Source organism: Rhineura floridana, chromosome 1 (genome assembly GCF_030035675.1).
Source record: "Rhineura floridana isolate rRhiFlo1 chromosome 1, rRhiFlo1.hap2, whole genome shotgun sequence".
Taxonomy (NCBI): domain Eukaryota; kingdom Metazoa; phylum Chordata; class Lepidosauria; order Squamata; family Rhineuridae; genus Rhineura; species Rhineura floridana.
This window is the reverse complement of record NC_084480.1, coordinates 39399028-39422360: the sequence shown is the minus strand read 5'-3', so window position 1 is coordinate 39422360 and position 23333 is coordinate 39399028. Positions and strand designations below refer to the sequence as shown.

General features: G+C 41.1%; 2 protein-coding genes across 4 annotated transcripts in view; one reads left to right on the top strand and one right to left on the bottom strand.

The window, feature by feature from the left end:
- The first annotated feature begins 432 nt into the window (after positions 1-432).
- On the top strand, positions 433-5818 carry SMIM15 (small integral membrane protein 15). Of its 2 annotated transcripts, XM_061618850.1 has the most exons (3): positions 436-553; positions 3476-3554; positions 5454-5818. In XM_061618850.1, exon 3 carries the CDS (start codon positions 5482-5484, stop codon positions 5707-5709), a length of 228 nt encoding a protein of 75 aa, XP_061474834.1. In that variant the 5' UTR covers positions 436-553; positions 3476-3554; positions 5454-5481; the 3' UTR covers positions 5710-5818. The 2 variants fall into 2 exon arrangements, with proteins under 2 accessions (XP_061474842.1, XP_061474834.1); XM_061618858.1 differs by lacking the exon at positions 3476-3554 and having other exon boundaries at positions 433-553.
- A 1480-nt stretch (positions 5819-7298) lies between these two features.
- Positions 7299-23333, bottom strand: part of NDUFAF2 (NADH:ubiquinone oxidoreductase complex assembly factor 2) — an 88339-nt gene continuing 72304 nt past the window's right edge. For both annotated transcript variants that reach the window (XM_061618826.1, XM_061618836.1), the window contains 2 exons: positions 22686-22726; positions 7299-8156 (listed from right to left, as the gene is read on the bottom strand). In XM_061618826.1, the coding sequence (XP_061474810.1) occupies positions 7902-8156; positions 22686-22726 (296 nt within the window). In that variant the 3' untranslated portion in view covers positions 7299-7901. The remainder of the gene's footprint in view (positions 8157-22685; positions 22727-23333) is intronic.

Sequence of the window (23333 nt, the reverse complement as noted above, 5' to 3'; positions counted from 1 at the left end):
TCTCGCTTTTTTTAAACTTCACAGGGTGAAAACTGTCCATGGAAAACAATGGAGAAATAAGAGGTGCAGCGTATATTTTGAGAATTGCTGCGACTGGGTAAACATCGTTTCTCCAACTCCACCCCGCCAAAGGGAGGAGCTAAATCAGGACCTCATGTTCTTTCTCATTCTGATTTTGTGTCGAAAACGTGGTGTTTTATATATTCTGTACATGAAACAAGATATCAGTTAAAAAAACATAATCCGATGACTTTATTGCTTTTTCTTTCTGAGTGGTCATGCGGCTGTGTAATTAACGCCACGCTAAAGAAACAGACATAACTCTCGATTTCTCCATAATTTTCTATGAGCATCTCCCACGCATGCTCTCGGGGGAGGAAAACCGTGGCTCTACTGGAACCCGGAAACATCGTCTCTAGACGATGGCGTGATTTACTCTTCACATTACCGACCTTTCTAGCCGACTGTTTCCTCTATGATAGCCCACGGATACAAGCGGGAGTCGGAGGGATAAGCGGCCTTCCTTCCGTCCCTTCCTGCTTCCGGTTGATGGGTGAGCGAATCCTTTAGTCCTCAGCTGGGGCTTCCACTGGGCGGGGGTGGCCGGGAGGGGGATGCTGCCTTAAACTTTGAGGGGGAATGGCAGGAAAAAGGCCTCTCGTGTCTGAGGAGACTTCGCGGGGGAGGAGGAAGGGCGGACTGCGGGCAAGAGGTGTCCCGCAACCGACCATCCTCCTCCTCGTAAATCTGCTCATTTCATGTTGCATATTCTTTTCTTCTTTTTTTGAGGGGCTATCTTCAGACTCCTGTTGCTTCAGCACCAGGGAGTTGTTCCCTAAAAGAGTGGATTATATGACAGTCTTTCAGAGTCTTGTTTTCCCCTCGTGCACTTCTGCCAACTTCTTTTGCTTCGCACACCTTCCCCCCTAATCACGTCGTCCCCGCCGAACCTCTTTGGGTGGGGCAATTGCCCCACAGATAAAAATTAAACAGGTGTACCAGTCCGCCTATCACTCAGCTGTTGCCAAAGAGCGTCAGGGGCGGCGGCAGGGGGAAGGATGGTTTAAAAGTAACTGGGAGACATACTTGTGTTTTTAAGCAGAAATTCATTAGATGCAGGAATAAAGAGCCAATGTCGCCTAGTGGTTAGAGTGTCAGACTGGGACCTGGGAGACCAGGGTTCAAATCCCGCCTGGCCATGAAGCTCTCTGGGTGACTTTGGGCCAGTCAAGGTCTCTCAGCTTAACCTAATTCACAAAGTTGTTGTGAGGATCAAATGAAGAGAAGTATGTACAGCACCTTGATCTCCTTGGAGGAAAGGTGGGATATAAATTTAATAGTAATAAAAAGTCTCATTTTTGATGCGCATGCATTGGAACTGAGATTTATGTATTGGTTCTAATCTCGTTTATCTATTGGGCTTGTGCTGTCTTTTGGTGTATTCTAATGTCTGTAAAGTCTAACTACATTGTCACCATTCTATGAGATTTTAAGTGGTCTAGGTAAAAGTATTCCCTTCCAATTACTTTTGGACTTTTTTTCCCTAATAGAACAATACGAATACCTCCAATTGTTGATGTGCATCTAAGAAAAATGATGGCAACCCTGATTTTAGGGATATATTCTGTGGCAGCCCTAGCTCCAAAGCAGTGCAAAAGTATTTAAAATATTATTATTATTATTATTTATTTAATTTGTATCCCGCTCTTCCCCCCAGCAGGAGCCCAGGGCGGCAAACAAGGCACCAAAAACACTTTAAAACATCACAAAAACAAATCCCAAAACATATTAAGACAAAACAGTGTTAAAAACATTTAAAATGTCATAACCCCACCACATTTACACATCTGGCATAACTGCTAGTCTTGGTTTTAAACTTGCAGTCACTCTCTTGAGTTATGGCTCATTTCTCCCCACTTACCCCAAGGCATATATTTAAAGAGGAGGGGAAAAAAACTCTTCAGGCCCCTTGATAGAGTAGGGCCAGGTGTTGGAGTCATTTTTACATATCAAACGATTTAGAGCATTCAGTGTTTGCTTCATGCTTCTCTAGAGCAGTCTTAAGTGAATTTAGATTTAGGTTGCAATCCTAAACATACTTACCTGGAGGAAAATCCTGTTCAGTGCTGAGTAAGTCAACACTGTGGGTAGGACTTTGAATAAATATACATAGGATTGTGCTGCTAGTCCTTGAGGATTCAGAAGCAGTTCTGAGTATGCTCAGATGGTTCTTTTATTTACATTAATGGCTCCTACCGTTTTGAACAGAAATAGTTGGGTAGCAAGTTCTTCTCAAATGCAGAATCGACTGTTCTTAGAACAGAATACAACATAGTATGCTTAAATGAAGTGCATGCTAGGACCAAGAAAGGGTATTTCAGGTGTACATTCATCTCTCACTCTGATAATGGGAATTATTGCTGAAAAGTGAAGGCTATGTCTATGAAGAGGAGGTGGACTTTAGTAATAGAACTAGTTTTCCATACAAATATGCTCCAGAGGCAGTCATGTGGAATTGTGTGATGCATAGACTGGCCTTAGGCATACATGCAATTGGAGACAGAACTGAGAGTTAAAAAGCTACTGTGCATTACAACCCTATGAGCTGTAAGAATTCTAGTAGCCATTTAGCCCAGTTAGTTGCCTAGGTACAAGCTCTTCTTTTCACAAAAGATCTCTAACAGTTGCCCTTTCAGGCTTTCTTTTCCAGAAAAAAGCCAATTTCCATATATCTTTTCGTTAAGAAAATGGAAATGGACCGCCTTCATGTTGATACTGACTTATGGCGACCTTATGAACAGGGTTTTCATGGAAGCAGTATTCAAAGATGGTTTACCATTGCCTGCCTCTCAGACTGGCCCAAGGTCACCTAGTGAGCTTCATGGCTATGTGGGGATTCAAACCCTGGTCTCCCAGGTTCTAGTCCAACACTCTAACCACTGCACCACATTAGCTCTTTCCTTCAGAAGTTATCATAAATGTTTTGCCTAAAACAGCTACCATTTAAGCATTGTTTCTTGCACTAGCGTTAGTGGATGCAGATCTCCCTCTTTATTCTTGCATCTTGATTTCAATAAGAGATTCCAAAATATGAGACATTTGTGTAAGGAAGAGTGCCACAAAAAAGGATAGGGAAGGGAAACTGGTTTTCCAGATGCTCTTGGACTCCAACTGCCATCAGCCTGAGCCAGGGATGGGAGTTGTAATCCAGCACCCTCTGAAGGGCCACAGGTTTCCCGTCCCTGGCTTAAAGCCTGATGTATGTTTCCAAAGTGCCTATTTGTATTCCATGTGCTTTGGCCCCCAATACCCTGCTGGTAATAACAGGATCAGAGGGAAGTTCCTATTTCAGTTCCCCATCTTTCTCAAGCTTTGTGTGGACCTTTACACCTGCACCTTTAACACATGCAAGTATGTAGTTTGGATTGTTCTGTATTGCTCTGCAACTTTAATAATTGGAAATTACCTTCTTAAGGTTATTTCCTTTAGTTCTGTATGACAGCAGTGTCCAGTCTTGTTGTGTATAGTTAAACTGGAGCTTCTTAACCTCTTGGGTAAGTGTGCTTTCTTTGGTGATATGCTGTGTGAATATGAATTGTAAAAAATAGTTGATTTGGTGGATTCCTGGGATCCCAGTGAAAGGACTTTAGATGATGATGTTATCATAGCAGGAGATGAATTTATTTATTTATTAAATTTATATCCCAACCTTCCTCCCAGTAGGAGCCCAGGACGGCAAACAAAAACACTCTAAAGCATCTTAAAAACAGACTTTAAAATATATTAAACCAAAACATATTTAAAAATCTTTTTAAAAAAGCTTTAAAAATATGTTAAAAAGCAATTCCAACACAGACGCAGACTAGGATAAGGTCTCTACTTAAAAGGCTTGTTGAAAGAGGAAGGTCTTCAGTAAGTGCTGAAAGATAACAGAGATGGTGCCCGTCTAATATTTAAGAGGAGGGAATTCCAGAGGGTAGGTGCCACTACACTAAAGGTCTGCTTCCTATGTTGTGCAGAAAAGACCTCCTGATAAGATGTTATCTGCAGGCCTTCACCTGCAGAATGTAGTGATCAACTGGGTATATTGATCTTTCAGGTATCCTGGTCCCAAGCTGTATAGGGTTTTGTACACCAAAACCAGGATCTTGAACTTGGCCTGATAGCTAATGTGCAAAGCCATTCTCTAAGTGGAAGAGGGAGATACAGCAGGCCAGAATTCAAGCAAAAGACACTTGAGTTTGAGTATAAGGTGCTTTTTGGCTCATCTTGCAGAAGTGTTGAGAGAAAAATGAATCAAAAGATGATCTGCTTCTGTAATCTCTTGCACAAGCAGAAACATGAGAATGGCTGTACCACTGCAAGAATTATTGCAGTGGAACACTGCTCATGTCTGTCTTCCTTTGACTTGCAGTTTCTTGGGTCCAGCTCATAACGCATTCTAATCTGGACAAGGTATTGATCAAAGACCCTGATTAGCTGTTGTGTCCTGAATGCAGATGTGTTCCCATTTGTATCAGTAGGACTGTGAAAACCACACAACACAGATGTGAATGTACCACTGATTTGAGGGAGGCATGTCCAAATATAATTGCGTGAAGGTCTGGGACGTTCATCTCCTTGAAATGAATTAAGCGTCTGACCTGAAAAGGACTGTTAGCTACTGTGTTTTCAGCGTAGCATCTATTTTCTCCCTTTTTTGTGGGAACAATCCCTTACCTGAGCGACTGGCTTAATACAGGGAATGATCAGCACAGGATTGTACCATTTCTCCTGTAATTTGAGTGGATCTTTGCCTCTTTAGGATGCTCTGCTGAAGGATCAGCTGTAATCCCATCTACCCTTTGCCCCATAGCATGACACAAATGCTCTTGTGTCACTAATTAGTAGCGGATACCATAGTACAACTACCAGCTGCTATGCCTGAAGTCAGGTTGACCTTGAAATCCTTAAAACTTCACCTGTATACTGCTAAGTAATAATTATCTCTAGGTTCTCTTTAATGCATCACTAATTGGGCTATCACCCAACTTCAATAAATGTTACTCAGCTAAACAACTGGTTAAATTTTCATGCAGGGAAAAAAATAGTAGTTCTAAACAGGAAAGGTTTCTTTGAAATGATGCAGGCATCACAGCAGGCTTGATCTTAGATGGAGTGCCTTTTTTAAAAAGGCTTTTGCCACTTGCAGTTTTTGTAATCTAAAGTTGCATTACATTTTTTAAAAAATTAATCTGCCGACCAATTTATTGGACAGTACTTCAGTGATTAAAATGTATTTAACCAATTAATCAACAAAATGATGCAGCCCTAATATGCAGTAAATATTTCATATAGCAAATTGTACAAATTGATCTAGCTTTGAATTCCTTTCCCTATCATGGACAAATAGTTGAATGGCTGTTCTCTATTAAGTGCAGCTAACAGTATCATTGATTTTTCTTTTCCTTTAGAATTTTCCCCAATTAGGTGGCAGAAAAGATGTTTAATAATATTAAATCCTGGGCTGAATATATTGTGGAATGGGCTGCAAAGGATCCTTATGGATTTCTTACAACAGTGATCCTAGCTCTAACACCTCTATTCTTAGCAAGTGCGGTACTATCATGGAAACTGGCAAAAATGATTGAAGCCAGAGAGCGAGAGCAAAAAAAGAAACAGAAGCGCCAAGAAAATATTGCTAAAGCTAAACGAACAAAGAAGGACTAAGATGCCAATCCTACTGGACAGAACTTTTCTCAGCAAGGCACTGTTTTTACATTTGTATCTTTGTGTTGTAATCTTTAACGGAGATGGATAAAATTGACAATTCCTGAAATCGCTTGTTCTTTTTAATTTGTGTTAGTCTGTGGCCATTAATTTTAATAGCTTTTTAAGAAGCTTTGTCCTGGGACTTATTTTCTAATTTAGGGTATATTTGTAAGCTACATGTATAAAATGTATTTTTAAAATTATTATTTCATTGATTGAAAACCTAACTACTTATGATTTTATAGCATGGAAATGTACTGTTTATTTTCTACACACATTTCTACTATAGACTTACAAGATAGCTTCTTTCTACTACAACTTTCATTGTAAAATCAGTATTTTCACCTTATTTGTTCAGAACAGGATGCCTGACCTTTTTGTTGAGTGCAAATGGCAGTAGCTTTTATCTACAGGATACCTTGGGGAAAATGTGAAATATGACTATCTGTCTGGTCTATCTAGGACCAATAATTGGGAATAATGACTTTGACAATGAAAGTACTATTATGCGAACAAATGGGATTATTAGGTGCAGACTAATTCTGTTTACACAAAGAATTATGTATTAGGGAAAGTGGCAGATGTGTACAGTGCTGCTGTTTAAGTAAACTTACAGCGGAGAACACTAGGTGTTCTATTGAACATTGAGAGTAGAAAGGGAAGGGAGTACCTCCTAACTGAAATCGCTAGACTTGGATCTTATTTACAAGCATCAGTCCTATGGGCCAGCGAAGGTGTCCCACAGTATGTTTCTCATAGGCAATGCAATACTGCAGCTATGTAAAAGCTGGCTTCTGCAATAAGTTATACCCAGTCCTTCCTCAGGGCCACAACAGCTTTGTATTGTATCACACCTGTCCAAAGGAGAGAGTCAAGAGCATGGACCTAATGCTACTGCATTGAGATCCTGGATTAGCATGGGTTAATAGTATCCTGCCACAAGTTGTGACACTGCTTTGGTGAAACAGCCATTGCACCTTATCTTGAGCAATGGTTTGCTGGTGTGCATGGGAAGCTGCTGTATACTGAGTCAAACTAGTTGCCCATCTATCTCAGTATTGTGTCTAGGATTTCAGAAATGGAACATTCCGAGTCCTACCTGTGACCTGCCTGCAAGTCAGATGCTGTCTCTGCGATACGGGTCTTCCCCAGTGTAAGGGCTGGTAAGATTAGGAAGTCGATAGCTTCATCTAGTGAAAGTTGCTGTTATCTCTAAATGCATTAGAAAAATTGCCAAGAATAATTTGTGTATTTTTTTAATTGCTCAGGCCATGCCCACTCTATTGTGAATATTGCATATTGCTTGTGGCATGGTTAAATGACAGAACAGCATTAATCTTATTTAAATTTCTACTTTAAATAAATGATACTTTAAAATTGGCTTTGTTAATTTGTAAATCTATTGAAGCTTCTTTACAATGACAAAAGTGTCTAATTGTTGTGTATGCATATATAAGTTATCTGAAACAGTTAATATGGTTAGCTTCTGGCTCTTTATCAGGATGTACACATAATTAGGTAGAAACATGACTGACAAAACTAACAGCACTATCTTGACAGTTTATTGCAGGCAACCAAATACAGGTTTTAGCCAAATTAACACTTATGTACAGAAGTAATATCTAAAACCAGCACTATCTTAGTTTTGTTTTTTAAAACATGTTTTTAGTCTACTTCCATGAGAAGATTTATCACTCGTGAGAAAGTTTAGTAAAGGAGAAGCTGTGAACTCATGTGCAGCTCATGCTGGTTTGTCTCAGTAAAAGCTTTACAGACGTTAAGACTTCATTAGTTGAGCACATGGGAAATATTTTTTGCGCATTCCTACTAAGATCAATTTGAATTTTCTTAATTTAAGCTGAAATGAATAGGAAATGCCTCAGAATGAATTTTAGATGGCAGAAGTTTAATCACATCTTATATCTTAGTGTGAACAGCACTGCTTCTATTTGTACAAAATCAATCCCACTAGTAATACACAGGATGCTATAGTGCATGGAATCTATCATTTCTAAAAATGCTGTTGAACTTTCAAATGTATATGTTTATTGTAGGCATAATATAGTTGGATGATAAGAAAATAATTTTGAACCCTGTCGCTTGTTAACATAATTATTCCATCTAATTCCTGATGTATTACAATTGGCCTCTTATTTATTACGGGCACTGTCTTGAGGAGGCATCCAGGATCCAGGCTGAAAAGTGTTTGCTGTACTGACTGGATCATCTGAGGGCTCATTCTTTCCATAGTGAGGGGAGGATGCATGGCCTTTAATCTGAGTTTGAAGTGGTTCTGCCACAAGTCCCTCTTCATATTCTTTAGCCTGCAGGAGTCTGTCCTTTTCATAAATATCTTCAATCTTCTTTTTTATTTCTTCTTCATAATTCTCATTCTTAAATACTTCCTGTGAAAAATGTAACAATGCACTTAAGTGACGGAAAGAAACTGGTGAGATGAAATTGACCTAAGTCTAATTTAAACAGACTTAGTTTATAATTAAAACAGGAGTCAAAATCCATCCACCCCAGAATAACCACAGTGTTTTAATAGAATGGGTCTATCAAAGCCTAATATTTATATACACACAAAATGCTTTTCCTATATGAATATCACACAAATAAAAAATCCTATGAAACAAAATGAAAGTTCATGAGATAAGCTACTATCCTGAACACATTTGTCTTCAGCTCAGGATTTGTACACAACTCTGTATATAGATAAAACAACATAAAACTTACATTTTTATGTATGACTGTTTCACTTAATTGTGGTTCTTGTGTCTTCACACCCAATAATGAAAGGCACAGCAAATCACTAAGCTTTTAATATAGTGGCTGGGTTTTATGAGCATATAAGCGACAAGTATTAAAAATTCTTGTAATATAGGTATCAGCTCTACAATTTGATTTTTATGCAAGGCCAACAACATAGAAAGAGCCAAACAGACTACAATGGAATTTAGATATTTCAGCAGAGAGAACAGATGTAAAAGCTAGTACAAAGCAGTGATAATGATCCCACTGGATCAGAGAGAGATTAATTGCTCATGATCTGGTTAATCGACTAATGCAGTGTCCCTTGGCATCATGCTGAGATGAAGAGAGTAAACAATATGAAGGGATCTAAAAGCACCAAAGGGTCTGGCAATGAGAGTACTGTGTGGTAAGTGTTTATATATATGAGAAATAGCAGTGTACTATAGAATGTGGCTTCATACCTATCACATCATTCCATTGGGACCATTTAATAATCAAGGGGCTAAAAACTAGTATGACTGTCTATAATGCTTTCCACCCAAAATCAGTCAAAATACTAAAGTTTTTCTGAGGTAGAGGATGTGCCCTCTGTTCTATGTGAGAAATTACAAGAAAGGTTTGAAGGGTTTACTTAACGGAAATAACTACAGCAATGCTTTAGCACTGGTGTGTTTAAGGACTTCCCTTGCAATACTTTTAACACTCTTTAAAATCAGCAGTACCCATTTTCGGGTGGGCGGAGTAGGGAACAGGCTGAGGCAATAATCACTTAAGACCATCTATTTGAGTTCATTAATACTGCAAGATCTGAACTCAGGATTTCTTGGACTACAGCTCCCATTCTTAGGGGCTACAAAGGGTTCCAAGGAAGTCTCCCAGGGACTGATCAGGCCCAAATCTGCTAGGATTCTCCACCGGTGGCTCCACCATTTGCCTTCCTAATATATGCACTGTTGCAAACAGATCAATGAACTACTGTACAAAGAAAACATTTACTGCAAAGTTTTACCAAAAGAAGAATGCAAAATGCTGACTTCACACCAATTCAGTTTGTAACCCAGAAGTTTGCTGAGATAGACGCATAGGGGGAAAGAAGTAGTATATCACATAACTTCACAAAGACGCAGAGCAAGGGGGAGATGGCCATGGATAATCAAGTGACTATTTGCCAAATGTAAGCTCAAAAGGAAACCAAATTCCCATATCAAAATAAAATTGAGATTGCAGAGTAATGAATCTCCATTATCATAGTGTAATAAACCTAACTCTGTCTCTAATGCTAGCTGAAAACAATTCAATTGACTTCAATTAACTTCCTAATTTTTCTGGCATACAAAGGTCAGGCCCCTAAGGAATACAGATACATGCAGCAGAGGCTCCTCTTGCCAGATGTTTGGACTGGGGGAGGGGGAGATGACATTGATCAGATAGTCAGAGGAATAGTGCATACCCACAGAGGCTCCTGGATGGGTTCGAATCCCCACATAGCCATGAAGCTCACTGGGTGACCTTGGGCCAGTCATTGCCTCTAAGCCTCATGAAAACCCTATTCATAGGGTAGCCATAAGTCGGAATCGACTTGCAGTACATTTACATTTTTTATATATAGTTCTACAGAGTCTTATGGGAAAAGTTGGTTTGTAGGTAGGTTTTCCTTTGGATAAGCGTTCTTAAAAGCAGGTGAGACGTTGAATTGGCCAACTTTTTTCATTTGGTAATCTCTCCTGATTTAGAAAGTAATGCTACTCTTCCCTCCCACCCCCAAAATCAGTGAAAATGATGTGAATGTAAATATACCCCTCATAACTGTACCCAGTAGGACGAGGGTAGGGAGCTGGTTAGCATTCTAAGGAACATTACATAAAATGAGACAGGAGGAATTGGGATGATCCATTACAGCCTTAACATAAGGAATATTAAGTTGCAGGTGCATCTTGGTTGTCCACATTTAGTGACAGGCACACTACCTGTGGGAGAGTAAACTACAACCAGATGCTACTGCAATGAGGTGGGGGCCACTTTCATGTGACTACTTTCCACTTTGCTCCAGTAATGACTGGCTGGAGGAATCATCATTTTCCCCCACCCCATAGTTCCTTGAGCGAATTGTTACTGCTAGCATTGTGAGAGGCAGCTATGCTTATCAATTCCTAGATTAATACAATATGTGAACTGGCTGTTAGCAATTTTGGTGGTGAAAGAAGAAACCATACTGATTATACTTCAAAATGCATTATGTCCACCTGATTTACTCTCCTCTGCACCAAGTTGTTGAGAAATGCACCACTGTCATGTCACAGCTGGGAGAATTCCTCATCAGGATGACCCAGATGCCTTGGCCATTACACCAAGCCCTGGATCAGGCACAATCTGTAGCGAGGAGGCAGATTCCTTAGATGAGGCCAGGGAGGGACCATCCACACCCCAGGTGTTCAGCCTCTGATGGCAAGGCTGATGGATTCTCAAGACCAAGGGAGAATCAGCGCCTCAAATGCCAGATAGAAACCCACCCAACTGCAGGCAAGGACTGCGCAGGAATCAAGGTTATCTTGGGCGTAAGACCTGTGAAGAAGATCTGGTTTTGCCTCATAAGATGGTTCCATGGCAATGAATTGTGGGGAAAATATCTTGCCTGGATGAGGGCCTCTAGTAGGCTGTGAGACAGTTTTCACAGCCAAATTGAGTAAATTAAGCAAACAGTGTGAACACCTGCTTGTCAGCTTGAGGCTGGTACCTTAAGGCCACAGGCCTAGGAAGAGTTGAGAAACCATGTGTCCGTTAAGTGCGAAAGCCCTAGAAAATTCTATAATCAGTAAGCCTTCTTATTGACTAATTAAACCTTGGCTGTTCCCGGGCTTTTTCTCATAAAAGTAGAACAAGAGTTTTGCCTCATGCCTGCTGTTGCCTGATGTTGGGGATTCATCTTGATGACCCATCTTCCTAATGCCTGGATATCTATTGCATCATTCCATTGGAACCATTTAATAATCAAGGGGCTATGGTCGATGGTATCAAAAGCTGCTGAGAGATCAAGAATAATCAACAGAGTCACACTCCCCCTGTCTCTCTCCCGACAGAGGTCATCATACAAGGCGACCAAGGCTGTCATGATGGCTATTATTGCCTCTAGTATCGGAGGCAGCATGCTGGGGATCACAAGCAGGAGAATTCTGTGTCCTGCTTATGGGCAGAATTTCCATATCCATCTGGCTGGCCATTATGACAACAGAATGCTGGACTAGATAGGCCTTTGGTCTGTCCAGCAGGACTTTTTGTATGTTCTCTGATGTTCTCATTGAAATAAGCTAAATGCCATCTGGTGAGTTAAACTTTAGTAAAAAATATTCTGGTTCTTTAAGACTGGAGATAGTGGTGTTTTTTTTAAAGCAAACTCTAAGTTGCATTTTAATGTGAAATTGAATTCATTTGTAAGTTCCTTTAGCTACTGTGGGAAGTCTGAAAGTGGCTTGGAATACAAAATATAGTAAATAACTGCTTTTCATTTCTAATGCACTGTGTGTTTGCTATGCAGTAATAAAAACTAAATAGCTTCTGAATTGCACAGTTGGATACAAGGTGAAATGTTAAAAAGAAGAAACTTTTTGTGACAGCTCCTGTCTTCGTTCAAACTATTTCTAGCATTTCCATAATTATCTGTTTTGACAGTCTCCTTGTCAAGGGAGGAAAATGTACTTCAGTGAGCAGTAATAAGCATAAAGTTTAAATTATTATTCTCCCCCCCTCCCCGAAGAGAATAATTATATTGAAAATTACATTATGTTTAGTCACTGCAGTGCATACCAGCCTTCCTTATTTGATCATAAGAACATTATTTATCTCAGAAGTGGCGTGATGAAAACTAACTTCAGTCATGGAAGCTCATTTTCATAGAATTCCAATTCACTATCACCAAACTGAGATGTGATTTAGAAGTATTATGTTGGTTGACATTTGGAGTGCAGGCTAGATTTTTGATTGTCTGCTTTTTAAATTCAGTCAAGCTTAGGGGCAGGCTGCAACATGTCGGTTGATTGATTGATTAGACTAATCAATTAAACTAACCAAACATTACTCCTGGTTAATCAAACAGCAGCTTTTGAAATTTTTATGTTATTTTCAGTACAAGCACATGCCAAAACTGCAGGTAGTAGATGACATCTTGGAAGAGACATTCACACAGGAAAGGATCATCTAAGAACAGGAAATGGATGTTCAGTAGGATAATAGAGGAGATTTCCATTTATTAAATGCAACCCTATTGTGTCCTCCACCCAAAGTTGATGGCTTGCAGGAGTTAGGGTCTCTACCTTGGTGGGGGTGCAAAAGGCTTTGGCCAGCAACTCTCCTGGTAGTGGTAGCAAGTGGAAAGCCCTGAAATGGGCATATTAGGGGGTAGGCGGGGTAGGCTGCCAGTGGCTTTGGATCTGCTGGATCTAAAGCCCCACAGATCCCCAGAGGCAGACACATTTAACATTCAGAAACAGAGCACATGCCCAGCTTCTTTGTTTTTAGTACCAGAACTGAACTCACACTTCTTTCATACAAAAATCCACCCCCGGGTTTCTCCCAGGTTTTCTTAGTTTCATCAGCCTATTTTTCTTTTTCTTTGGGGGGGGGGAGCTTTTTGTTACTGTAATTGTTAAATAATTGGGAGTCAGAACCCCTTGTAGATGTACTGCAAATCACCAGAGATCTGTCAGTTGATCCAGGACTACTTTCTGCCCATCCCTGTAATATAGAAATGGCACCAATCTATTTAATCTTGAAGTAGATTGCCTTTAATATCTAACTGGTGATTGCCTGATTCTTTTGTAGGCCTAATGCCTAGAGGAATAATTCCCCATTAAGTTTGCAGCACTCCTAAACTAAAAGCATTTTACATACTGTTTTCACTTCAGACAAAATAGCAGTAATCGTCTCATTTGGAAAAAGTGGAAAGAAATGACCTAAGCACCCTTTTCCAGCCATAGAAGTGAGTCTTAACCCTAAAGAAAACATTTGAAATATTCACTTTATTTCTCATTGTGTGAAAATTGTTTTCCCTTTTAAAAGCATGTAACAATGTGCATATGTAACACCATAAACCATGGTTAGGCAAATTTAGCTTATGGATTGGCTGCATGCCCGGTGCACACAGCTTGAGCACTTCCCACTTGACCCTTCCCTTCCTGGAGCAGGAAAACGAACTGCAGAGAGGTTGGCTTAGGATTGCATCTGAACTAGTGCTTGTGGCTTGGTTCTCCCAAACCTTGGCTTCCCAATCATGGTTTGTTGCGAGAAATGAACCACAAGCACTGGTTTGGATATAACAGTAAGTAAGCCACTCCTGGTTTGTTTCTTCACTCCAAGAAGGGAGGAGCAAAACTTGGAATGCTCAAGCTACGTGCCTGAGCATACAGATCATCCCCAGGCTGATTTGCCTGACTATGCTTTATGGCATGAATCTGAACGTGGCCATAGTGTAATTAAATGCCTGTTCTTGTTACTGTGCATGTTTAGAATCCAGTCTTAGTCATAAATGCAGATTCTACTTTAAAAATAATACCACACATTTATTTCAGGGTTGTGAGTTAATAAATATCCTTTGTTTTTGAAGAATCAAAATGCCCTCTGTGAAAAATCTCTGTTAGAAAAAGAAACAAGTGGCCTTGTGGTTGTTGTCTAATAGCTGCTCAGATCTTTTTTTAAAAAGTCAAATGCTTTTTAAAAAAAGTCAAATTAAAAGTGTATAATCCACATCAATGCTGTGTGGCTGTTCCAATAAAGCAGAATTTGAATACACTAAATAAGAACATGATTTGACAAATATTTTTGGGTGGCCAGAATAACTCAGAAAGCACATTTGTGCAAAAGCATTACTTGGCCAGCTGCAGTTGGTTTAAATACCCATTTTAACAACCCAGCTCTGTCTTGGACTGCTGTTGTGTTTGTGCTTTGGGTTGAGAGTGGCCGCTGCAGCCCAAGGAGAGCGCCGCCGTTGCCCCCCTCACCGTGGCGCTCCTGCCCTCTCTCAACCAGGTGGCCGGGCTACTGTGCAGCAGCGAGGGCGGACCCCCCCCGACAGGTGGGCTCAAGCTGTGCGCCTGGGCCTCCACGGGTGCCAGTGCCTTTACCCGCTGCTGCGTCAAATATATTCTTAAATAAAATCTCTCTCTCTATATATATATAGATATGTAATATAATATATAATATAAATATATATATAATATATATAGAGAAAGAATGTGGGGGCCCCCAACTATCCTTTTGCCCTGGGCCCCACACATACTAATGGCGGGCCTGCTTGCACTCTCCTTCCACTGACCAAAGATTGCAATGTAACTTCCCAATACAGGTATCCATCTGATTGGCCTAGTATCTATGCTACTAAAGCAAGGCTGAATTGAACCGCACAGAAGCAGCTATTACATCACTTAAGTAAGGTATGAATTGGGCCTTAGAAAGTTCCACTTCTGATCAGAATGTCATCCACTTTTTTCAAGGATTATTGTTTCATATTGTGTATGTTTAAGACCCGGTACATATATCTACGGTATGAGAGAGCTATGTGGTTCTTGTTCATTGGCAGAAACCATCAGTAAGTAGTGCTGTGGGTGTACAAAATGTCTGCCATCTCTCTGAATAATTTATTGTCTTGCCCATCTGCAATAAACTTCTGTTTGGCTCAGAAGATTTCAGTTAATAGCCTGATGATTGTTCCACATGAAGGAGAAATATACACTCTAAGAAGTTAATATATAAAGATCTGCCATATCCTTTAAGGTTTTAACACTAACAGTATTGTAAACAGTATCAGGGCCAACTAACAATTGCACAGTGAATTGACATTGAGCAAGAATTTGTAAAACTCAAAGGCTACGAAATTTTAAAAGGCAAGGAGGAAAAAATATTTATTTATTTAAGGTATTTATAGACAATTTTTTTCAGTCAAACCCCTCCCTCACAAAGTGGTTTTACAAAAGATTATTACAAGTATTTTTTTTTAAATAGTGGTGACAGAGGTGGCTCTGGAGGGATAAGTGTCAATTCCTTATAGATCCTGCTGCTGTAGTTAAGAACATAAGAACATAAGAACATAAGAAGAGCCTGCTGGATCAGGCCAGTGGCCCATCTAGTCCAGCATCCTGTTCTCACAGTGGCCAACCAGGTGCCTGGGGGAAGCCCGCAAGCAGGACCTGAGTGCAAGAACACTCTCCCCTCCTGAGGCTTCCGGCAACTGGTTTTCAGAAGCATGCTGCCTCTGACTAGGGTGGCAGAGCACAGCCATCATGGCTAGTAGCCATTGATAGCCCTGTCCTCCATGAATTTGTCTAATCTTCTTTTAAAGCCGTCCAAGCTGGTGGCCATTACTGCATCTGGTGGGAGCAAATTCCATAGTTTAACTATGCGCTGAGTAAAGAAGTACTTCCTTTTGTCTGTCCTGAATCTTCCAACATTCAGCTTCTTTGAATGTCCACGAGTTCTAGTATTATGAGAGAGGGAGAAGAACTTTTCTCTATCCACTTTCTCAATGCCATGCATAATTTTATACACTTCTATCATGTCTCCTCTGACCCGCCTTTTCTCTAAACTAAAAAGCCCCAAATGCTGCAACCTTTCCTCGTAAGGGAGTCGCTCCATCCCCTTGATCATTCTGGTTGCCCTCTTCTGAACCTTTTCCAACTCTAGAATATCCTTTTTGAGATGAGGCGACCAGAACTGTACACAGTATTCCAAATGCGGCCGCACCATAGATTTATACAACGGCATTATGATATCGGCTGTTTTATTTTCAATACCTTTCCTAATTATCGCTAGCATGGAATTTGCCTTTTTCACAGCTGCCGCACACTGGGTCGACATTTTCATTGTGCTGTCCACTACAACCCCGAGGTCTCTCTCCTGGTCGGTCACCGCCAGGTCAGACCCCATGAGCGTATATGTGAAATTAAGATTTTTTGCTCCAATATGCATAATTTTACACTTGTTTATATTGAATTGCATTTGCCATTTTTCCGCCCATTCACTCAGTTTGGAGAGATCTTTTTGGAGCTCTTCGCAATCCCTTTTTGTTTTAACAACCCTGAACAATTTAGTGTCGTCAGCAAACTTGGCCACTTCACTGCTCACTCCTAATTCTAGGTCATTAATGAACAAGTTGAAAAGTACAGGTCCCAATACCGATCCTTGAGGGACTCCACTTTCTACAGCCCTCCATTGGGAGAACTGTCCGTTTATTCCTACTCTCTGCTTTCTGCTTCTTAACCAATTCCTTATCCACAAGAGGACCTCTCCTCTGATTCCATGACTGCTAAGCTTCCTCAGAAGCCTTTGGTGAGTTACCTTGTCAAACGCTTTTTGAAAGTCTAAGTACACTATGTCCACTGGATCACCTCTATCTATATGCTTGTTGACACTCTCAAAGAATTCTAATAGGTTACTGAGACAGGACTTTCCCTTGCAGAAGCCATGCTGGCTCTGCTTCAGCAAGGCTTGTTCTTCTATGTGCTTGGTTAATCTAGCTTTAATAATACTTTCTACCAGTTTTCCAGGGACAGAAGTTAAGCTAACTGGCCTGTAATTTCCGGGATCCCCTCTGGATCCCTTTTTGAAGATTGGTGTTACATTTGCCACTTTCCAGTCCTCAGGCACGGAGGAGGACCCGAGGGACAAGTTACATATTTTAGTTAGCAGATCAGCAATTTCACCTTTGAGTTCTTTGAGAACTCTCGGGTGGATGCCATCCGGGCCCGGTGATTTGTCAGTTTTTATATTGTCCATTAAGCTTAGAACTTCCTCTCTCGTTACCACTATTTGTCTTAGTTCCTCAGAATCCCTTCCTTAGTTGTTCCAGCTGCTGTCATTTGAGGTTCCATGGTTGACCACAGGGGAGAGTACCACCTCCCAAGTATGCTACCTAGCAATCAAGGTCAAGTAGCACACAATATTTTGGTCTCTTGATATTAAGGCCTCCTTATCTGGCCAGCTGGATAATCTGCGCTTCTGACTTTTTCTGCTGCTGCTGCTGGGGGAGGGGGGGCAATAATGGAATTTATGTCCATCCATCTATATAAAATTTATATTTTACCTTTTGGTTGGTCTTGAAGGTGCCTCAAGTTATTTTTAGCAACTGCTGGCTGTTTCTTGATCTAAGTGTACCTTGGTGCACCACATTATCTTATGCACTGTGTTCAAACAAATCTAATTAACTTGCAAAAAGCATCCTGAATCACCATCTTGAGACACAAGTACACTGCAGAAGAGGTTTCTATCATGCTCCTCTTTTGGTTCTTTTCCTCCCTCTTTTTTATTGAACGTCAAGCTGGAAAGAAGGGCCTTTGGTCTGATGACATCAAAAAGTAACTATTAGGCTCCATATATTGAGTAACTAGTGTTAGTAGCACTTGCAGTAGCTGTTTATTATAGTTCTGGGAGCTTTAAATGTTCCCTGAAAAAATTGTCTGTGTAGTTCTATAGGCATTGATTAAGATTTTCCCTATCTAAGAAGGAACTGAGATATTGTGTGCTCAGATGCCAAGGTGATATCATGGCCAGGATGAAGAAGGGCACATACAGAACTGAAATGTTCTGTGATTTCCCCCCCCCCCATGCAAATATACCCATAAAATTGTCAGACTAATCTTATCACTCCTGATTTCCAAATGCAGTTTGGGAATTTGGTGTGAGAGCTGCGTAAAGGAAACTGTCCCTGGTGTGTGTGGCTCCCCCCCCCTTTTAAAACTTCTCAAGCCAAACGGCTTTTGAAAGGCAGGTGGGAGTTTAAGAATAACTTTGACGTTTCTTTCAGGACAACTGCTGATAGGAAATTTAAGAAATATGTTGTGCAGATATATATGCTGTAGATATGCCCCTGCAGGGTGGAATGGGCTTGCGCTCACACACATGTATGCAACTGGGTGTGCATGTGCACACTCTGTATTGAGGCCAAAGCTGCCACCTCCACTAAGAATCGGAAGTCCAAGAGGAGAGAAATCTTCTGAACAAGAAAAAAAAGGGTTCAGTGCTTCATTGGAGAACCCTGGGCTCTAGCACTTCTTTTAAACAACCCCCCCCCCCTCAGTTTAGCCTTTTCGTAAAGGTGAAATGGAGGACAAGGGACTAACTAAACGATATACCGAAACTCTTGCAACAAAAAGAAACACGTTCAAAAAGTCATTGGAGGGATAATGTGAAGCAGAGGGAGTGCTTAAACTCCTTGGTTGCCTACCACTTCTCCTCTCCAAGCCATGTTCCCAAGATGATTTCAAATGTGGGTTTACATGTACTTTTGAAATTCTGTGGGTGTAATGTAGCTGGTGAGAGTGATTTAGAGCAGAGAAGCAGTAGGCAGGGAAAGGGTTAAGCATACATAAACACAGCCATCAAAATTTTGTTACATGAATCGGTAAATAACTTTTAGTTAGATTTACAGCTTGGCTCATTAGAGGGAACTGGGAATATCGATACAGCCTGGAGAAGATTCACATAAGGCTGCTTTAGGGAAGGCTGGTATGAGTCCTTTTTATAATTAATATGGCAACAAACAAAATCTATGCACCTGGGACCTGAACATTTATCTGTTCTTAAAGGGGGAGTGGGGGAAATTCTAGGAATAAAAGCTAGAAATTATGTCTGCAATTCTCAATTGCTTGAAAGGTTCATCGATATATCACTGCAATCAGTAGTAAGTTTTGAGGTGCTGGGGCTAACCATTGGCTCAAAACAATCCCTGCCAATAGCAAATCTGAACACTCCATTGGAGCGTCACACCCTTTCAGACATGTTCCTTGCAGCCTTTTTTATGAGTTCCCTCTCCTAAGCTTTGTTATACTGGCCAGGACAGCTCCAAGGCAGAGGAAGAAAGGTAAGAATAAGTATACAGAGACTAGAGGGGCAGGAGGGGTTGGGGGAAATAATGCCTAAAAGGCAGCAGTTCACCCCAATCAACCCTCCGCCAAAACAGCATGAAGTGCATTTGTTGGGAGTAAAGCACCAATGCTTGTAACAAGTAACCTGAATTGGTGGGGAACTGCAATAGATTGAAATACAACCTATTCTTCCCTTGCTGTTTCATTCTTTAGTAACAACTTGTTTTTCTTACGCTCTACAGTAATTTCTTCCTTTTCTAGTTAGTCAGTCAGAGATAGTGCCTGTGAGTGGCAGTCTCATGGTACTAAAACAGCCACACATGATGTGCCTGTAGTCAGAATGGCCTAATTTCCCAGTAGTAATAAACTTTACATTTCTTTACTTTTTCAACTACCAGTCTTACCAGACTATTCATTTCTGCACTCCGCTGCAAAATATATCAAACTCCAATAGCATTTTCAGGCATTGGTATGGTTTGGGAATGAAACCATGGTGAAACACAAGTGAGACAGCACTACAAAAGTCCAATGAAACCTAAGAATTAGACTTTGCAACACCTTCACCCTGACCCCAATGAGGGGGAAAGGATAGGTCAGAGAAAGAAGTGAGGGCAAGAGACAGGGAAATTTGCTCTACAACAACTTCAACACGAAATATGGTCAAAAGCATTCCCCAGTTCAATAGCTGTCAAAGAGCATTTACCATATCAACACTGTTATCAGAAGCTGTATAATACAGAAACCAAATCATTCTTGGGAGTGATTTCATACAAAATACTGCATTCTGAGCCGACTTGGTGAGATGGGTATCAGAGGTACTGTTTTACAGTGGTTCTGATGCTACATCCAAGATCATTTTCAGAGAATAGCATTGGCTGATTGTCTTTTGGTCCCCTGACAGTTGTGGTCTGGGGTGCTGCAGGGTACCAACTTGCCCCCAATGCTGTTTAACAACTATATGAAGCCCTTGGGAGAGGCCATCAGGAGATCCGGGGTGAGGTGTCACCAGTATGCTGATGATACCCAGCTCTATTTCTCCATAACATCTGAATGGGGAGAGGCCATGCAAGCCCTGGACCACTGCCTGGACTCGGTGGTGGGCTGGATGAGGGCCAATAAATTGAGTCTGAATCCTAGCAAGACAGAGGTGCTCTAGGCTGGTGGCTTCCAAGTTCTGATAAATGGTCAGTTGACTGCTTTGGATGGGGTCAAACTCTCTCTGAAAGAGGAGGTCTGGGGGTGCTCCTGGATCCATCTGTTGTTAGAGGCCCAGGTGACCTCAGCGGCTAGGAGTACCTTTTACCAGCTCCAGCTAGTAAGTCAGCCGTGGACGTTTCTGGACCAGGATAGCCTGACCACTGTTGTCCATGCACTGGTAACCTCCAGGTTGGATTACTGTAATGCACTCTAGGTGGGGCTGCCCTTGAGGTTGGTCCAGAAGCTGCTCCTGGTGCAAAATGTCACTGCTCACTGGGGCACGGAATCGCCACCATGTTACTCCGCTGCTGAAAGAATTGCACTGGCTGCCCATTAGCTACTGAGCCAAGTTTAAGGTTCTGGTTTTGGTGTACAAAGCCCTATACAGCTTGGGACCAGGATATCTGAAAGATCGTCTTACCCCTTATATACCCAATCAATCACTACGCTCTGCAGGCAAGGGCCTCCTGCAGATAGCATCTTATCAGGAAGTCTGTTCTGCACAACATAGGAAGTGTACCTTTAGTGTAATAGCCCTTACCCTTTGGAATTCCCTCCCCTTAAATATTAGACAGTTGCTATCTGTTATCTTTTCAGTGCCTAATGAAGACCTTCCTCTTTCAACAAGCCTTTTAAGTCTTAACAAGACTTAACAAGCCTCTTCCAGTCCTTGGAAACTAATACACCTGAGCAAAGTGTGCAGCAATTTTCTGTAGAATGCATAGAACCAGGGCTGTGGAGTCGGTATGCCAAACCTTCAACTCCAACTCCTCTATTTTTCTACTGTCCAACTCCGACTCCACCCAAAATTGCTTCCAACTCCACAGCCCTAGAAAGGGCTGTAAATGTCTTTTTAAATTGGAAGCTCTCATAGGAGCATTTTTATCGCTGCCGGAATATGCACTGATCTTGGCATCACAGCATTTGTCTTCATCTGGGTCCTGTGTCATACACTGACACACAAAATGTTTTCCATCTTGAGTTATGGTGAAATGCTCAACTACAGCTGACTTCATGGGAAGCTTCTTTGACATTTTGAATTTATATTTTAAAAAATTTGTCAATCAAAATTTATTTTGAAGCCGGAGTCGGTACATTTCTACTGACTCCAACTCCACCCAAAATTGCTTCCGACTCCACGACTCCAACTCCACAGCCCTGGATAGAACACTACATGGCTATACCAACCACTTCTTCTGGCTTTAAAGAAAAATGAGAATCCTGCAAACATCTTCCCCAGAATCATAAGCAGCACTATGGCTGCTCATGGGGCTCCCATCTCTCAGCCCTGTAGGGGGCAGAGACAGCTGCATTAGCCCCATAATATTCCTCCTCCTTCTAGGAAAAAAAATACTGGGGTGTTATCAGAGCAGGCTGGTGGTGGAGGCAGGGGTGGATGCTGCCTATTGCTCTTCTGCATGCCCCAGATGACGTTGAATTTATCTCACTTTCATTACTATACGCTGTATTTCAAGCTTATCAAGAACTGAAGTTTGGTTCTATTTCCCCCTCCAACATTTTTTTTTAAATAGGCATTTATGAATTTATTCCCTGTATTTCAGTTTTATCTGAACTGAAATAATGTCAAGGTGATAAAAAGCATGTTTCATTAGTACTGTAAAATATTAGACATATTGGGAACTGGTTTGAAATATTCCACCTTAATGATGGGTATCTGGGGTGGGGGTTGCAGTACAGTTTTATTAACCTAACCTCTTTTAAGATGATTAAACAACCAAGTCCATCATTTCTCCTATTGTGTTAGGCACATTGAATTTAAAGTGAATTTCCACATAATGCACTGGAGAGGAGTTTGGTGGCCAGATACAAAAGGCAACAAGGCTCCTGTACCTTTAATAGCTGTGTAAAAGAGGAAATTTCAGCAGGTGTAGCTTGTTATGTAAATCCCCTCTTCTACACAACTGTTATAGGTGCAGGAGCCCTGCCCTCTTTCGCATCTGGGCACCCCACCCAGGAGCACAATACTCCCATCTACATTGACTGAAATGTTCTTTTAACCATTTGTATACAGTGATGCATTCAAAACAGAGTTCAAAAAAACACTTTCTGACTGAGCATTAGTCAAATAAGTTCAACTGTCACTTTAAATAGATGCAATGTAGTCTTTCTTACCTCCAATGTAGGTGGGTCTTTTCTTTTTTTCCTAATCCAAGCTGCAAAAACATATTTTAAATCAGAGGTCAAACATTTTTTAAATATCTCTTCATAACTGCATCAACAGTACAGATCATGCATCTGAAGATCAGTTAATATAAAGTGGAACGCTAGAAGGCAAATGGACTAGGGAAGAATGTGAAGATTGGTGCCAAACAGCTTTTACAGCAGTTGTTGAGAAAGCCAAAGAATTAGGCATGGTGTACATACAGCAGAGAGCCAGTGTGGTGAGACAGCCAATGTGGTGTAGTGGTTAAGGTGCTGGACTATGACCTGGGAGACCAGGGTTCAAATCCCACACAGCTATGAAGCTCACTGAGTGACCTTGGACCAGTCACTGCCTCTTAGCCTCAGAGGAAGGCAATGGTAAACCCCCCTCTGAATACCGCTTACCATGAAAACCGTATTCATAGGGTCGCCATAAGTCAGAATTGACTTAAAGGCAGTCCATTTCCATTTTCATACATACAACACCCACATTATAAGAAGCTCCCACTCCACAGTCCCTGCAGTTCCTACTTTCTGAACCTTCACCTGACACAGCTAAATGTCTGCAATGTATTTCCGCAGATGTAAGGTTTAAAAATTGGTTTTGAAAGCATTGAA